The 18975-nt window shown below is 40.4% G+C and overlaps 1 protein-coding gene across 3 annotated transcripts in view; it reads right to left on the bottom strand.

The window, feature by feature from the left end:
* Positions 1-18975, bottom strand: part of LOC124605258 (peroxisomal membrane protein 2) — a 58083-nt gene that overhangs the window by 12166 nt on the left and 26942 nt on the right. For all 3 annotated transcript variants that reach the window (XM_047136830.1, XM_047136838.1, XM_047136822.1), the window contains exon 4: positions 11268-11430. In XM_047136830.1, coding sequence (XP_046992786.1) covers positions 11268-11430 — 163 coding nt within the window. The remainder of the gene's footprint in view (positions 1-11267; positions 11431-18975) is intronic.

The following is an 18975-nucleotide window of genomic DNA, read 5'->3' as shown; positions in this document are numbered from 1 at the left end:
GGTAACCAGCTACAATGGGGTGGCCGGGATGATTGGGTTTGTGAATTTTAGGAAGAAGGTAGAAGGTAGGGGTGCGGGGTGTCGGTGGGGTCAGGAGGTTGATGGAGTCAGGTGAAAAGTTTTATAGGGGGCCTAAGGTTCTGAGGATTCCTTGATGCTCCGCCTGGACATCAGGAATGGGATTACCTTGGCAGACATGTCTGCTTGTGTCTGTGTATGTGTGGATGGATATGTGTGTGTGTGCGCGCGAGTGTATACCTGTCCTTTTTTCCCCCTAAGGTAAGTCTTTCCGCTCCCGGGATTGGAATGACTCCTTACCCTCTCCCTTAAAACCCACATCCTTTCGTCTTTCCCTCTCCTTCCCTCTTTCCTGACGAAGCAACCATTGGTTGCGAAAGCTAGAATTTTGTGTGTATGTATGTGTCTGTTTGTGTTTCTATCGACCTGCCAGCGCTTTCGTATGGTAAGTCACATCATCTTTGTTTTTAAATATATTTTTCCCGCGTGGAATGTTTCCCTATTATATTCAATATACACACATATATATATATATATGGTTGCTTCATCAGGAAAGAGGGAAGGAGAGGGAAAGACGAAAGGATGTGGGTTTTAAGGGAGAGGGTAAGGAGTCATTCCAATCCCGGGAGCGGAAAGACTTAGCTTACCTTAGGGGGAAAAAAGGATAGGTATACATTCGCGCACACACACACACACACACACACATATCTATCCGCACATACACAGACACAAGCAGACATTTGTAAAGGCAAAGAGTTTATATATATATAAATGAAGGTTATGCTGACAGACTGATCAGTAGCATAGCTCAAGATCTAGGTTGGGCTGAAACGTGCCAGTCTGGTTGTGAGTTAAGTGGGTCTGAAAGGTGCCAGTCTGGTTGTGAGTTAAGTGGGTTCTGTAGCTATATTTATGTTCTCACTGAAAATCCTTATTTTCCCACTGTGGTCTGATATTTTCAAGTTTTTGAAGGTGTTAATAAAAAGACCATTCATGCTGAAAGCCTCCGTCTTCCCATGCCATTCAGGTACTTCAGAATCTAAAATATAAACAACAGTATGATACAGTTCCCACATGGGGATTCTGCGGAAATTTTTCCAGAAGGAAGAAAGACTCTAAAAATTGCCATTTAAATATAGAAGGAGTTGGTCAGTTTTGAGGCATGTCAAGTCATAATTTTATAGGTGATACAAAAAACTTATTACATTGCAGAGAATTGATGGTTAACCACTCATTATAGGGCAGATGAGGGGCAGGTGCAAAAGGACAGGGCAGTTGGCTTATGGATGCCCATACTGGTTGACAGCATCGGGGGTCAAAGCTGCTGATACGCTGCATCACTTTATTCAATACTTCCAAAGAAATACAACAGACTGAGAGCTACCAGATAAGGCTGCAGACAGACTGTACCATAGAAATTATGGGTATAAAAATTGATTAAAATGAAAACAAAAATACACGTAAACAAACTTCAACCTTTTATGATAAAGCAAAAATGAAGTGAATAAATAATTAAAAATGTAACAAATGGAATAAGCAAATACATGACTAAATACAATATACATTGCAAAAGACAAACATTAATGGTGGTATAATAATAGAACACCATATTTACACAGGCCTAAATGTACTGTGGCAATGTGCTATAGGATGTCCAGACAATTACCTGCAGGAAACAGGAAACAGAAGTCAAGATGGCAAGCCACAAACTGAGTTCAGTTATCCTGCCTATGAATTCAGCATTCTGCAGCTGTTTTATTTTGCTCAAAGTAAGTCATAGGACAACAATGATCCAAACTAAAGGATAATTGGAATGAAGAATCAATCAGTATTCAAGATTATTAGGAAGTATGTTGTTGGTGGTTGTGGTCTTCAGTCCAGAGGCTGGTTTGGTGCAGCTCTCCATGCTACTCTTTCCTGTACAAGCCGCATCATCTCCAAATAATGACTGCAACCTACATCCTTCTGAATCTGCTTAGTGTATTCATCTCTTGGTCCCCCTCTACAATTTGTACCCTCCACGCTTCCCTCCAATACTAAATTGGTGATCCTTCATGCCTCAGAATGTGTCCTACCAACCAATCCCTTCTTCTAATCAAGCTGTGCCACAAATTCCTCTTCTCCCCAATTTCATTCAGTACCTCCTTACTAGTTACATGATCAACCGATCAGATCTTCAGAATTCTTCTGTAGCACCACATTTCAAAAGCTTCTATTCTCTTCTAGTCACTGTTTATTGTCCATGTTTCACTTCCATACAGATACTTTCAAAAACGGCTTCTTGTCACTTAAATCTATACCTGATGTTAACAAATTTCTCTTCCTCAGAAACGCTTTCATTGCCGTAGCCAGTCTATATTTTATATCCTCTCTACTTTCATTATCATCATTTACTTTGCTCTCCAAACAGCAGAGCTCATCTACTACTTTAAGTGTCTCATTTCCTAATCTAATTCCCACAGCACCAACTGATTTAATTCGACTACATTCCATTATCATCATTTTGCTTTTGTTGATGTTTATCTTGTATCCTCCTTCCAAGACACTGTCCACTCCATTCAGCTGCTCTCCCAGGTCCTTTGCTGTCTCTGATAGAATCACAATGTCATCGGCAAACCTCAAAGTTTTTATTTCTTCTCCATGAATTTTAGTTCCTACTCCAAATTTTTCTTTTGTTTGCTTTACTGCTTGCTCAATATAAAGACTGAATAACATTGGGGATAGGCTACAATGGTATCTCACTCCCTTCTCAAACAATGCTTCCCCTTTGTGCCCCTCGACTCTTGTAACTGCAATCTGGTTTCTGTACAAGTTGTAAATAGCCTTTTGCTCCCTGTATTTTACACCTGCCACCTTCAGAATTTGAAAGAGAGTATTCCAGTCAACATTGTAGGTTTGCCTTTTCTTAACCTATCTTCTAAGATAAGTTGTAGGGCCAATATTGCCTCGCGTGCTCCGACATTTCTATGGAATCCAAACTGGTCTTCCCCGAGGATGGCTTCTACCAGTTTTTCCATTTGTTTGTAAAGAATGTGTGTTAGTATTTTGCAACCATGACTTATTAAACTGATAGTGTAGTAATTTTCACACCTTTCAGCACTTGCTTTCTTTGGAATTGGAATCATAATATTTTTCTTGAAGTCTGAATTAAGAAGCATAGTGGACATCAAATGAAAATGAGACAGATTGGAAAAAAATTAAGTGTTTACCATAACTTTTAATAAATGTGTCACCTATGAGATTAGATGGTCAGTGCCTTCATGGAAAAAGTTTGTGGTTGCCTACAGAACCATGACTGTACCTAGGGATGCCACCTTTCAAGAAACCCTGAGCTGGACAACATCTCAATCATACAGAATGAAGCATATACTAATAGTTTACAACAAATATCATGAGTAATATATCCAATTTGTTGTACCTGTAATTTTTAAACATATGAAAATTTATTTTTAAAATTATGTTAACACAAAAATTAAAAAAAAAAACAAGTATTCCTCCTTTTCATTCTTGTTCGCAATATATAGATTTGCCATTTAAGCATGAAATGAATTTTCAAAAGAACATTCACATGCAATATAATACATTCAATTCAAATTTCAGATAAAAAAGACAGGAAAAAATCTTGAGAAATGACCAGCAGTAACACGATCACTGTTTTTTACTTTTGAATGCTTATTTTTCATTGTTCTTTACTTCTTTCAGCAGTTCTTCACCATCCCCCAACCCCCTCCCTTTCAGAAAGTTCAAGAATTCATGACAACTTTCAGAGAAGGTCACTTTTAAATTTGAGAGTAGTTCACTTTTATTTGAAGTTCTCTTTCCACTGTGGCCATGGATATCTGACCACTGGTTTTTCATCGTACTCAAGATTCTTTCAGCAAATGAGTGACTGGCAGGAACTGAAAATATGTATGATATAAGCCTAAGCAATTGTTAAAAGGAAATGTCAACTGTGGTCTGCTGCTTAAAGAAATCTACCAAAATCTGGTCTTCTACTTTACATTTGTCACGTCCAGCATACGCATTGCAGAAATTGCAGAAAGCATTGTATAACTGATCTTCACCCAGTCTGAGATTCAGTTTGTTGGTTGTCTTCAAAATATACTATCACTGCAGATGAAAATCTTGTTTTTAAGGGAAAAATTTGTGAGACAGAGCACACTGTTCTCAGAAAAATCATAGTTCTGGGACAAATAATCAATGCAATGAGACAATAAAGATTGTGCATCATTTTCAAAACTTAGCTGATGTGATTCTGGTATTTCCTCTAGGATTTCATAAACTTTCTTTCCTAAGAATGTATCTTTTCCCCTGATTTTAGCTTACTTTTATGGTCCCTTAGTATTCTGTCCAACACAACAGAAGTAACTGAGCTGTTTGCCAGTTTTCTAAGAGCAGTTTAAAACTGGCAAAATATGTTGCATAAAATGTAGATAGCATTCATGAAGTGAATGTTCAGTTTCTTCAGCATCATGTCTTAAACAGCCAATTCAACCTCGAACAATTTTTCTCACCCTTTGAAATAAAATATGACTTGATGGCAGGCCCGCAGTAAACAATTCCTCAATTGTGGGAAGTATTGAGAGTCGCCTTGTATGGACGTGTCTCAATATTTCCTTAAACTTTCTCCACAAACTCTGGAAATTCTCTCAGTAAGTGAAAGAAAATAAATTCATGGTAGGTTTTGAGAACTAATGCCTCTACATCATAATGAAATGTTTTAACACCATGCTTTTCAGTATTATTTATGACATGGTCGTTGCAATTGTCACTCAAACTGGATGGCGTTTAGTTTTTCAGCAAGACAAAATCCATATTTTTTTGCAATAATTCACTGGGGCATTGTCAGCACTGTGTGTACTTCCTTGATTCGGATTAAAGCTGTTAGAGTCTGTAAAGTTCTTTACTGCATAGGGAATGTCTTTGTGGGTTTCTTTGGAGTACTCATAAAAATCTAGCAGTCTCTGATGTATACCATGATTAACATCAAAGTACTGGACTGCACAAGGAAAAATTTTTATATTTCCTCAGTGTTAAGCATCTGAGGAGACAGAAAAACAAAAAACTTTATGAAAATCTCTTGTGGCAACATCTTGACTGAGATAGTCACTGCCTTGGTTTTTCCACATGAAATTTTAGATGCAATATTAGTGTCTGGAAATAAGGAATGAAACAATTTCTTTTGGCAATCCAATGACTTGTATCTAGGCCAAGTTTTACACTGTGATGAACAAATGCAACTACAGCATATACACGGTGTCTTCTTCAAACATATGTTTCTTCACAAAGAATGTTGTAATTGTTTTATTTTTACAACACTGCTGTTGCACCGGAATGTGTATTTTGTCTTCTGATGGTCCACTCCAGCTTTTCTTCCTTCAAATTTTATTGAAAACAAGGCAGGGCAAACCACACACTTTGCTGTGACATCGTTTTCTTTTGCCAACCATGTGGAAAAATGCTTTTTCCCCCTAACCAGTCTCTGTTGAAAGTCATATACCTTATAACTTCCTTCTTAGGAACAGACAAACTTGGAACTGTGTTCATTATTACAGGAAGGACAAAACATCTTTTCCAAACACCAAACCTTTCTGATTCTAAAACACTCAAATTGGATGTGAAATGCACTGACAACTTAACTACCCAATTCTCCCTCATTTAAAAGGCAAATGTATGTACTGAATCACATACAGATACTGGCGGAGAAAACTGACACACCATTCTCTCTCGTCCTTTGCAATTTGGCACAAGATGGGATAAAAGTGTGTCCTAAGTCCCCTTAACTGGGATCCTGGACAGTACTTTAAATTCCAGGACAATCTCACTGAAAATCGGACGAGTCACAACCCTAATTTTGCCCAGGTAAGCACCTCTTCATCCATAGCAAACTGTAAACCACAAATGTCTTTCTTCAGGTTTCCAAAAATATGGAAATTGCTTGGGTAAAGATCAGAACTATATGGAGGATGTGTAGGGGCTTTCCAGTGAAACTTCTGCAGTGTAGTCAAAACACCCTTGGCAATATGTGGGCTCGCTCACATTTCGACTATGCTGCAAAAGTTTCACTGGGAAGCCCTTACATACCCTCCATATAGTTCTGATGTCTCCCCATGTGATTTCCATATTTTAGAGCCCTGAAGAAAGACACTCTCGGCCATTGATTTGCTCTGGATGAAGAGGACATGCTTTGGTATGATCATGGTTCCACAGGTAACCACAAGCATTTTCCCATGAAGGCATTAACTATCCTGCCACACAGTGGGATTAATTTATTACCAATTATGGTGATTACTTTTGAAATAATAAATAGTTTACTTATTTTTTCCATTGTCTTGTTTTCATTTGACTGCCCCATATATATAAAAAAAATTGATGAAATAAGAGTTTCTTCAACAAAAACATTAGTAGGAGAGATGAACTTAAACAAAAATAGTAGCAAAAATGACTGTATATGAATGATGTTTATGGTATCTGAATAATACATGAGTAATAGTTTAACCAATGCTGTCCTAAAATATTAAAAAGACATCAGGGGAAACCAAGCAAAAGTAATCATAGAAGTTTACACCAATGGTTCACACCTCAGATCAAAACATTAAGAACACAGGTCATCAATCTCAATAACAGATCAAAGAACACAGAAGAAGATAGACTTCAGTATCTTGAATCCAAGAAGAGGTTGAGATCAGAAATTATAAAACAGAAAAATGATAAATACATTCAGCAATCACAAAACAAATGCAAGGTTGCTTGGAGAGGTATCTTGCGACAATACTAATATTGATAATATCAATATCACATCCAATGAAATGAGTAACTTCTTCATTAAATCTGGTTACAAAGGACACCCAGCTCAACAAATGGCAACTATAAATCAGGTATTAACAAACATCTAGGGGAAAAAAAGTTATTTCTATCACACAACACACCTTCATTCAAATGGGCACAAATTGCTGTCACTGACCTTGCAGTAGCTATAGCAAAACTGAGCAACTCAAAATTAGAAGACTTTTATAGCATGCCAAATTTTGTTATTAAAAGGATGGTGGACATTATACTACAGCCATATTGTGTGCTAATAAACTGGATTTCCATGAGTCGTTCTTTTGCATCTTTCTTAAAGGTTGGTTGGTTTGAGGATTAAAGGGACCAAACTGCATAGGTCATCGGCCCCTTGTTTCATAAACACACAGAGCACAGTGAAACCATCCATTAGTCATTCGAAGCACAAGATAAAAATTCCAGGGGAAGAAAATCCCCAAGGTCAATAATAAAGCAACATGGAAAATGGAGCACAGCAACAAAAACAACAAAGAGAAGAAAGGCAGAAAGAATTAAAACTGTACAGCAGAGGATCGTGGCTGGCTGATCACGAAAATAATAGGATGAGCCAGCCACTCTGCAACACATTAAAACCTCCAGCCTAAAAGATTAGGATGGAGTCGAATTACAACACACAACTAATTAAAAGATACATATCAAAAGAGGGTGATGTAATAAAATTAGATGGACCTATAAAAGCCGCTTGTGCGAATAAAACTTAAAACCCGATCTGCCATAGAGACAGTGTCACCTAAAAGAGAGGATAAATCACCCTGGAGATTAAAAGCACGCCTGAGAGCGGTTAAAAGAGGACATTCCAACAACAGATGGGCCACCGTCATGGTTGCACCACAGCGACAATGAGGGGGGTCCTCTCGACGCAGCAGATGACCATGCGTCAGCCAAGAGTGACCAATGCGGAGCCTACAGAGAATAACAGAATCCCTGCGAGAGGCCCGCATGGAGGAACCCCACACGGTCGTGGTCTCCTTGACTCGCTCCAGCTTGTTGGGGACAGACAGAGTGCGCCATTCGTCTGCCCACATCGCAAAGACCCGACGGCGTAACACCGATCGGAGATCAGTTGCCGGGAGGCCGATCTTCAACGGCAGTTTGCGGGTGGCGTCTTTAGCTAACTTGTCAGCGAGTTCGTTTCCCGCTATCCCAACGTGTCCCGGGGTCCATACGAACACCACCGAACGTCCTCGCTGTTCAAGAGCATGAACGGACTCCTGGATGGCAACAACAATGGGATGGCGTGGGTAGCACTGGTTAAGAGCCTGTAGACTACTGAGAGAGTCACTGCAAATGACAAAAGACTCTCCAGTGCTGGTACGAATATGCTCAAGGGCACGAAAAATGGCTGTTAGCTCTGCGGTGTAATCACTGCAGCCTTCCGGCAAGGAGCGCTGGTCTACATAGTCCGCAAGAGCATAAGCATACCCCACACGGCCATCAACCATTGAGCCATCTGTATAGATAGCCTCCGAGTCTCGGGATGCATCGAGGAGAGCAAGAAATTGGCGGCACAAGACTGCAGGAGGAACTGAATCCTTTTGCCATCGTGAGAGGTCCAGCCGAAGTTGCGGCCGACGAATACACCAAGGTGGTGTATGTGGGTGGACCTGAAAAGCAGATGCAAGAGGCAAAGACTCGAGTTCACTAAGGAGTGACCTAACACGGATCCCAATTGTATGGCCTGACCGCGGCCGCCGGTGTGGGATATGGACTGCTGCAGTAGCGAAAAGGAGACGGTAGTTAGGGTGACGGGGCGAACTACGGACGTGAGCAGCATAGAGGGCTAACAGTTGTTGATGCCGAACGCGAAGCAGAGGAACGCCAGCCTCAGCAAGAAGGCTATTAACAGGACTGGTGCGGAATGCTCCTGTCGCCTGTCGAACCCCACAGTGGTGAACGGGGTCCAACAGTTGCAACGCTGAGGGCGACGCTGAGCCATACGCCACACTCCCATAATCCAGTCGGGACAGCACAAGGGCTTTGTAGAGCTGCAGCAGCGTGTTACGATCTGCATCTTTCTTAAAGGTAAAATAAGTTGTCCCTCTGGATAAGAAAGGAGACCAAGTCATGTGTTGATAACTATCATACTATTTCTCTTGTACCAATACTTTCAAATGTACATAGTAGAACATTGCATGTACCAACAAATTTACAAACATTTCAGCTGCAAACCCTCAGTATGGCTTCAAGGAAAATTATTTATACTGAAAGCTGTTGAAAATGTTTTTTCAATAATATGCAGTGCCTTTGAACCATAATCATCTGCTGATGCCTTACTGATTGACCTAGCAAGGCATCTGACTCTGTGAGTCATCCGATTCTAATAAATAAGGTGCTATGGTATTCAAGATACAGGATACTGGGATCCTTATTGTTTGTAATCTATTTTAATGACCTATCTAGTCCCATGTGATGAAATTCTGTTCTATACGCTAATGATACCACTTTCATCGCGACTGGAAATGACATACAGGACCTAAAGAAAAAAATTTTAGCCAACCTAAGAATTCCTAGTATCTGGTTTAAAGACAGTGAACTAACTGTAAACCAGAAGAAAACTGAAAACATAATTTTTAGTTTATGCAACACCAACAACAATGTATCTATGATAACCTTTGGGATACTTGGATTCCAAATTACCTTTGAACCTCTTCACAGATTCTATGTGCAGTAAATTATCTAGAGTTGTATAGCTGTTACATAAATTTAGAGCTTGTGCAAGTGAAAAAATTATGCTCAGCCCTGTTATGAATTTTTTCATAGCCACATAACATACTGCATACTGCTTTGTGGCAGCTCCACTGGGGTGAAAATAGTTTTTACATGGCAGAAAAAGGCTATCATATGTGTAGCAGGTATTTTCAAAAGCAATATATTTTGCAGGCCGTTTATCAAGAAACTGGGCATCATGACATCTGCCTAGTCTACACGAAAGAAAATCAAAAGAGCTACAAATTAAGGGAATCATTTCATTGTCACAATACACAACTCAAAGAAAAGCTAGACCAAGCATATGCAAGATTAAGTAAGACTCACAATATCTATACATACCTCGGAGGAAAACTGTTCAACGCACTGCCACCAGAAGCAAAAAGAACTTTACTTTGTTACCGATTTTCAGTGTCTCATGTATCTGGATGCCATAACTAAATACAACCTCTGACAATAAAGTTATGTAGATGAACTATGAACTACAGTTACCTTACTATCCTTCGAGATAGTCACCTCCAATAACTACGTGCCGCTGAGCTCTGTGATACCTGTCCTGGAAACTTTGCACAAAGTCTTCCTTTGGGATGGTGTTCAAAAGCTCCAACATGTTTTGTTTTATGTCAGGAATGTCGTCAAATCTCTTTCCTTTCAAAGCGAGTTTGAGTCGAGGGAATAGGAAGAAGACTGGAGGATTGAGATGCAGCAAGTATGATGGATGTTTAAGTTCCACCACCCCCTTTTTTTGCCAGGAACTGTTTGATGACACTGGCTGTGCGTGGGCGAGCGTTGTCGTGAGCAAAAAACCAGGAACCTTGTTGTGCATATTGGGGTCGTACCCTCAACGTCATTCCCTCAGGTTGAAATTCCTCGTGGATAATGCCTTGACTATCAAAAAAGGTGACGTGCATCGTTTTGATGTGTGATTTTTTAGCTTTGACCTTTTTCCGATGAGGTGATGTCGGAGAAGCTCCATGCTTTGCCATTTCATTTGAGGGTCGTACCAGAGACACCAGGTTTCATCCTCAGTGACAATACGGTTCAAGAAACTGGGTGTTGCAGCCACCGTTTCGTCAAAATACTGTGAAGCCTCTAAACGTGCCAGCTTCAGATCGTCAGTCAACTGAGGTGGCACAAGATGACAATACATTTTCCTCTTCCCTAACTCCGGGGTAAGGATTTGTCACACAGATTCACGGTTCATCTGCTATCACGCGCACAGTTAATTGACAGTCATTCAAGATTAACGTCCTCACTTTCTCACCGGTCGCCCGCTACAGGGATTGTAAGAAACACTTTCCCGGCCTCCTCGAAAACCGATGAACCACTGTACCCTTCATGGACAGTACTTGATCCCAATAAACATGTACCAGCATTGCATGCATTTCTTTTGGTATCTTGCCAAGCTTAGGACAGAACTTGAAAGTGATTCTTTGCTCATTCATTGTCCTGTCCTCAGTTTTTTTTTAATCCCTACAGAAAGAACTGGCTCGTAAACCCCACAAGACAAAATATTCAATCTTTTGCCTTGACATCCCAGCTAATGGCTTTTACTTATTAATTACCTTCAATACTAACCTAGAGCAAGTCACTACAGACAGTTTATTGCTCGAACACTTATACAATAGATAAAAAAAGTTATGGCACTGAAAAATAAAATTCTTTCCATTTAAATTTACAAAATGAGAGAAATGATATACCTCTAGCCTTGCAAGCATGTACAAGGAAAAGGCTTGGTACAGAGGCATAAATATGAAACGCTCCACTGCAAGCTGCTTAAGTGAACGATGCGATGTTCCATATGGTATAAATCCATCCAGTCCTTTATAGAAAAAATGGGGTATTGTTCCACCAAACAGCAAACTAAAAAGAATTATGTATTTTATTAATTTAGAAAACTGAATAAATTTCAGCAGCACTTACATAGCATATTTTTATACGCATTTTTAATTATAATAAATTATTTAAAAAGCTACAAATCTTGAGAAAAATTAAATTTATTTCTTGAAATAACATAAAAATGTATTTCGTTACAATGATCCAACAATATTAAGTAACTAAGGCATATAAAATAATAAAAGACATTAAAATTAATAAATAAATAAAGACAGTAAATAAATGTTCAACACGTACAGCTACATGGAAATCAAAACGAATATTTCACCAAAAGGTCTTTAAACAAAGTTTGCTGTGTATTCACTGAGTTACTGTTTTTATTTTGCATAGCTTAGTAAGGGGAATAGATAAAAAATGCCGTTATAGGTCAGAGAGAGAAAAGTGGAATCTAGTATCACTCAACTACCAGAATGGATGTTATAAGATTTCAGACTTATTAACAGTGGTACTACCCTTGCAACAGGTTATTGAGAATTATTTATTTCTGATTTACACATTTGAATCATTAACTAGATACTATAACAGACTGTATGTTGCACATAAAATTGTATATATTTTTCCAGACCTGGAAGTGGAAGCTGTTTAAAAAACAAGTACTAGTGAAAACTTCAGTTCTAAATAGAACGCACATTGAAAGAGAGACACTAGGGCCAATGGATAAAGTGTGTGTATGTACTCCTGTCATGAAACTCTGCCAGATCAACTCAGAATGTACATTAACAACAGGGAGTGCAACTATGAAAGGTAATGGACAAATTGTTACTGTTGTTTTCAATGACGACACATGCCAACTATCAAAGTATTAGAATTCCTCAAAGAAAATTTGGACAGGAATACCATGTCCGATTCTGCTCAGTAGTCCCCCTCCTTCCATAACATAATGAAAACAAATCCAAAGCTGAGTTTTGTGGTTCTCAGAAAGGAGTTTTGGAGACAAACAAGCACCAAATGTGTGGTACCCTAATTGTTAACAGAACCTCGTGCGCAAAACTCCAAGAAATATGTGGAAAGTTATCTGACAATTGCCATAACAAGAAATGCATTTTTTTGCAATTTTTTCATTAATTATCTGTACTAGTTCATTGAAGAGCCATTTCTGTCATAATACTGAATATCTGTCAATTCACTTTTTAAACATTCTGTGGGCTCTGTAGGTCAAAAAGAAGCAGTGCCACTTTCTCATTATCCCAGCTGTCCCTCTTTCCATTCTATATGAATATAGTTACCCCCTGGATAACCCTTGAAGTAAAAATGATGCACTAAAGTTATTTCAAACAGTTAGAGAAATTAATTAACATGGTAATATCCCTACATTTTTAACAATAAACGAACTTAAACTCTGAAACAAGTAGTGTAAAAGAAGAAATAAGTAATCACATGGCAATTATAGCTTCAATGATTACACAAGCTGAATTAAATATAATGAAAGGGAAAAAGTATTTTTGTTCAGCAAATGTATAAAGAAACGTACTGCTAATTACTTGCCTAGCTAGCAGGAAAAATTCAGGTAAAGAGGTGCAAATGTTGGTTGGTTGTTGTATGAAGAATTAAGGGACAAAACGATGATGTCAACAATGCCTCAATCGCAGAACAAAACCACAGGGGACAGTTTTGCTAACTATATATGAAAGCTGACAAAGTGAATTACTATGGGATATGGAAGATGATAGGCTGGAACACTAACAGCAGCACTCATAGTTAAAAGCAATTACAGGAAATATAAAAAGGGTTGCTAGATTGTGCCAGTGTGTATGTCAGAGGCAGATGGAGGACCCTCAGGCTAATCTGCCGCGAAAAGTTGAGCCTCCTCTCCATCGGAGCCTTAGCTGATGTGTGTAAAATAGTGATGCAATAAAAAATACCTTCTAAGTAGATGAAGGGGAGGTCAAAGTGAGTATAAGTGGGTAAGAGTTAAGAACATAGCAAATATCAGAACAGGATGTGAAAGCTAACAAACAGTAAGGAAAAGGTGAACAACCAGGTTAATAAGCTGGGTGCAAGTACGGTTAAAACATTAAAGCTGGGGAGAAAACCACTCTCTTGGAAAAAAACATAAAATCTGTCCTTTCATTGCCAGCCTAAGAGGATGAGGGGTGCATAAGACCCTGCGATGATCAAAGGGGTTTGAGGAGGGCATGCAGTGAGACTGAAGCACTACAGTTACATTGGAGAGGGAATATTGGAATGGGATAAAAATGGGGAGTCAGGTGGGTAAGGCCAGTGTGAAGCAAGCAAAAGACAAATAGAAAAAGAAACACCACATAGCAGTGGTCTCCTTCATGACACACAGTTTGTTGGGAGGAAGCAGCAACCTACCATTTTCCTTCATCAGCCACGGATTGTAAGTTCCATCAGCACCTGCAAACCAATGCCTGGTATCCTCATACCCAATGTTGACTGTGAGATCACTTCCCTGCTTAATTAATCAGTTAGCTCTTTACCTGATATTAAAATATAATTCAAGATCCAGAGGAAAATGACTGGGCATGCAGAGTGGTTGAGATTATAAAAAAGATCATGGATGGCATACAGTGCTGGTTTGTGAGGCCAGCATCAATCAATAACCTTCAGACTGCTCATAATGACTGCACACGAAAAATCAATTACAAGTTTTCTTCTTGATGAAACACAGCGGTTTAGCCACAGCCACCAGTTCTGTGGTCGAGACACTACAGGATTCTGTTAAAGAATATTTTTCCTGGTCTTTAGCATGTGTGAAAGTATATCCTGTCTTTTGTGCATTTTTGGAGCCATCAGTAAAATTATTTCAGCATCTTGGTATTCCTGGAGGGCTGGCAGTCATGGAAAATAACAAGTGCAATAGACATTTAAGGCTCTTGGAACAGGTCTATCTGGATCTGTGGCCTGGATACAGATAAGGGGGAAGCATATGGGGTCACCCACACAAGGCGGGGACTGGATGTCCCTTTGCAAATGCATTCAAATTTGAAAGCTGCCTGGGTTGACTGCCAGGGTTGACACTCTGAACTACAAAAAAGACATAGTTTGGATGGCTAGGAACTTGGTGGCTGGTAGTTCTGTAACTGTTTAGCAGTTTTTGATGTAGAGCAAAGGTACGGTCCTGGCTTCCATCGGAAGACTGTCAACAGGACTCATACGATAGGTGCTGATGGCTAGCTTTATCCCACAATGATGAACTGAAGCTAACAATTGCAAAGCTGATGGTGCTGCTGAACCACATGTCTGGCAACCACATATCTGGCATCTGTAGTCTAGTTGTGACGAGACCAGTGCCCTGCTGAAGTGCAGGGGAGTGGTGCAATCCGTACCCTAAGAGGTATAGCTAAGGAAGAGAAGAGCACTAAGCTTTGTCTTGCAACTGAAGAGTGTAAGGTAAACACCAGTTTGCTATCAAACAGGAGACCAAAAAATTGGACACTGCAGATACTTTGAGGCATTGGTTCCCCATGTGATCTCCAATGGACCATCGTGTAGCAACCAAAATTCACAACCCACGTTTTCGTAGATGAAAACTGCAAGCCGTGGCGATAGGCCCAGGCATGGCTGCCAGAAGTTGAAGTGCAGGTACGGCCACAGGCTGAGAGCTGTACCAAATGCAAAAGTTGTCAACATAAAGAGCGGAAATAAGCACAAGCCATGGAGCCCATCAATGACTTTAATGAAAAGGATAACAACACTGAAACATGAGACATGCTGTTACCCTAGACCTGCAGAGAGCCGAGACACATACTGACGCTAATTCGAACAATTGTGGTGACAAAAAGTTCCTGGGAAAAATTGATAAAGCACATAAAAAAATCCAACCGTGGAGCATGATCAAGATATTGTGATGCCAAGCAGTACTGAATGCTTTATGCTGCGAGTTTAGGAAGGTGGTGATCAGGTACTGGTGCTTGGTGAAAGTCTGCCACATTGATGTTTCCAGTCAGACTAAGTTGTGGACTAATGGTCCCAGAAACCAGACTGATGGGTTGATTAAATGTCACATGTCTCAAGCATTCAGCATAGTTGCTCTTGGCCAATCTCCATAGTAAGTTAGACTGACTGATCTGCAGCTGTCAATGGAAGTTGTTTTTTTGAAATTTGGCTTTTTAGCTGGTTTAGAAGTTGGGTTGATGCTACTATGTCACTGCTGTGAGGCTAATTCACCAGTAAGCCAGATAAGAATGAAAACCAGGAACATATAGTATTTGCAGTTCATAATCACATGTTGAATCTTATGACTATCAATTGAATTTGAGACTGGAGTCACGTTGTATGATGAGTCTAGGGTTACCAGCAATTCCATTGATTAAAATGTTGATTATGTGACTCTTCAACCTACCATTTGCATGTCTGAATGCTTAAAAGATGAGAGTATCCATCCGTGAGATAACTATTCCAAACCAGAAATCAGGAGACGCATTCTGGACTATACGACACTTCCTCACAGTGGATAATGCACAGGAGGAAAGAAGGGGGGGGGGGGGGGAGGAGTGAGTTGCTGCATCAATTAGATCATCTCAGAATGCATTATTTCCCTGTCTGGAGGTAGGTAAGTACTACAGAAGCTGATATCAGTAGCTATCAAAATCTGCACAGCTACCACCTCTAACTCCGTATGATGGGGCACCCATTAGCTATGAACTCCTGAGTAAACAAGACCCCTCCTGCTACCATCTCAGGACTAGCACAGTTTCTACAATATGCAGATAATGCTTGAGGTATTGAATTGAATTGATGGGGTTAAAGGGACCAAACTACAAGGTCATCAGCCTCTCTGTCCTATATGCACCACGCTGGGAATAGTTCTCGGAGAGAAAGGACACAGAAGACAAATGCAGACTACCCAACTGCAACCAAGAAAAAAGCAGGTAGAAATGAGAGAGGAGTGAGTTACTCAGCCCACAAAGCACCTGGAGACACCTGGAACATGTTAGGCTGTGCGAGAAACACCCTTTGCATCTGACAAGTGTTTCTTCAGCCTCTGTTACTACAAGAAAACCGGCAGTATGGACAAGTTGATAAAATTCAGGACAGGGAAGAACAACAACAACAAGATGTTAAAAATGACAAATGTAAAAAGAGCAAGAACAACAAATAGGTGGGAAAGGCATGAGACAGGTTGGACCTTCGAGCAAGGGCAGCCGCGGGTCCTCTGGGTCAGAGCAGTCCCTCAAGCTGTCAGTGAGGCCAAGATATCCTACCTCACAGAAAGGAGTAGAAACCACCTTCACAAGTAAAACATAAAACCAGATCAGCCACTTTGACATTGTCTGATAGCATCAGAGGCATCATGCCAGTAAGTTTAAGATTTCACCATAATGTGGCCAAGTTGGAGCAGTCCAGCAGAATGTTGGCCACCATCAGAAGACACCTTACTGACAATGGTGTGGATTTTCATACTACAGAATGTGGCCATTTGTCAGCCAATTGTGGTTCAATGCGAAGCTAACAGAATGGTGGATTCCCTGCGAGAAGCACGAAGGGAAGATTGTGATATGGTTGTGGTTCACTTTACTGCCTACAGTTTGTTCAGAGAAACCAGGATACACTATTCTGTGTTTCAAGCTTCCAACAATTGACAGCGGCTACAGGTCTGGTTCTGGTACCCTCATCTCCAAAGATGTAAGATGCAAATGATCATATTTCTTCTTGGCCTCTTGATATGTCAGTTGGTCAAGGGTCTTGTATTTTCTTTTCTTGTTGGACGATGGTGCAGTCCAGTGAACAGGGGGAATGTTGCTTTCCACTGAACAGGGGGAATGTGCTCTCCAGAACTGACACAGACGAGGGAGGGCACATGAAATGTTTGTATGCAACTGATATCTGCAATCCCTACAGAAAGGACAGGCATTACAATGAAAAGATGTGCCTGAATCTCATGCATTCTCATGCATTTGAAGCACCACGTGGGTTGGGGTACTTGCAGTTTCACATTACATTGATAACCATCACCTTGACCTTTTCGGGCCTTCAAAGGTGAAGATGAAGGCCCCATTAGCAACACTAATGACCTTTGGTCCCCGTTGGCCACAACAGACATAATGTGTGCCCCATTACTTCAAACTGGCATGCAACTTGCCCTCGGTCTGTAAAAGAAGGTTTCAGTGAAAGATCTCCCTGTACCACATTAAGATAGTTATAGGGGGTGGTAGTTACAGAAATGCCACCCAGCTTGTTACAGACAAGCAGCACTCATGACTGGGCAAGGGATGCCATTTTAATCAGGACTGAGCCACTCTTCATTTCTGTTATCGCTGCTACTTCCCCAAACCTTTCTTTAAGGTGTTCAACAAAGAATAATGTTTTTATGGTCAAAACGGTATCCCCATCAGTCTTAGAGCAAACTAAGTATTTGGGGGAAGTATTTCTCCCCTTATCTCTCAGACTTGCATTCCTCCCAAGGGGTAGTCAAAGAAGGTAGCATTTTGGGGTCCTATCTCCCAGCATTGAAAGAATCTTTTCTTTCAGAAGAGACTGCTGGAGTTGTGCGGCCACCAGTGGAAGAACGCTTAATCTGCTTCATACACAAGTCATCCACCAACTCTGACAGGCCCTCTACCCATTCCACAGCAATGGTTGCCTAGCCAGTAATCCGTTGCCTGGAGACCATGTACCCCAGCCATAATGGGCACATGCTCCTTTTTGGATTCTGTGCAGTGGTTCCAGCTCAGACACCAATAGCACACACTGTGCATGGTCATGTGGTTATCAGCATGCAGGTACTTGATGACCCCTCGCCCTACCCATGTTCAGTTTTGGGCATGCTACCGCTGCCAGATATGAAGGATGCAAAGACCGAAATGCACAAAGGTGAAATATACACCACATTGGGCAACCTTCCTTGCATGATCTCACTTCTGTAAAATTTGGAAGAGGTGTGATATGTCAAAACCAACAGTAGGGACCATGTAGTTTAGGATGAAAAGGTATATACAGGGCTGGAAGAGATAAATGTGGTGCGGGGAGGAGCGAAAAATGAATGTCCAAAATCAGAAACCAAATCCAAGTGTGGTTGGCATCAAGAAGACCGTCAAATGGAAAGGCAAAGGCAGAAAAGAACAGTAGAAGGATGGGCTTGCAGCACAGAAAGGGAAGTAGTGCTGCAAGGGCTGAGGGCCTGTGTTGGCCTAGCACATACTTACAAAAGTGTTGTGAGTCCCCTGGCAGGGATGTCTGAGGACAAGATAGTAACTGCCAGAGAACTGTGTTGCTTGCAGGGCTGAACAGACTACTAAGTAGGATGACACTGTCAAAATGCAAAATCCCATGGTGTAGAATTCCCCTTAATCTTCCAAAACTAATTGTGGGTAGGCCACCCCCTTAAGAACTAATCTCTAAATTTTTATGCACAAAGTTAAATAAATAACATGAAAATTAAGGCCCTACACATAGTTCTTAAATTGGGGAATTTGCACAAAATTTTACTTTGACTAACGCTATCTGACTGGAGAAGTAAGTTGGTTATGGTTTTCAAATGAATGCTAATATCTTCCTGGATATATATTAAAAGCTACAACTTAAAAGTAACTGAAGGGATCGAACAGA

The sequence above is a fragment of the Schistocerca americana genome, chromosome 1 (assembly GCF_021461395.2).
Source record: "Schistocerca americana isolate TAMUIC-IGC-003095 chromosome 1, iqSchAmer2.1, whole genome shotgun sequence".
NCBI classification, from domain to species: domain Eukaryota; kingdom Metazoa; phylum Arthropoda; class Insecta; order Orthoptera; family Acrididae; genus Schistocerca; species Schistocerca americana.
Note: the sequence above shows the minus strand (reverse complement) of the source record. Positions and strands in the feature narration are given on the sequence as shown.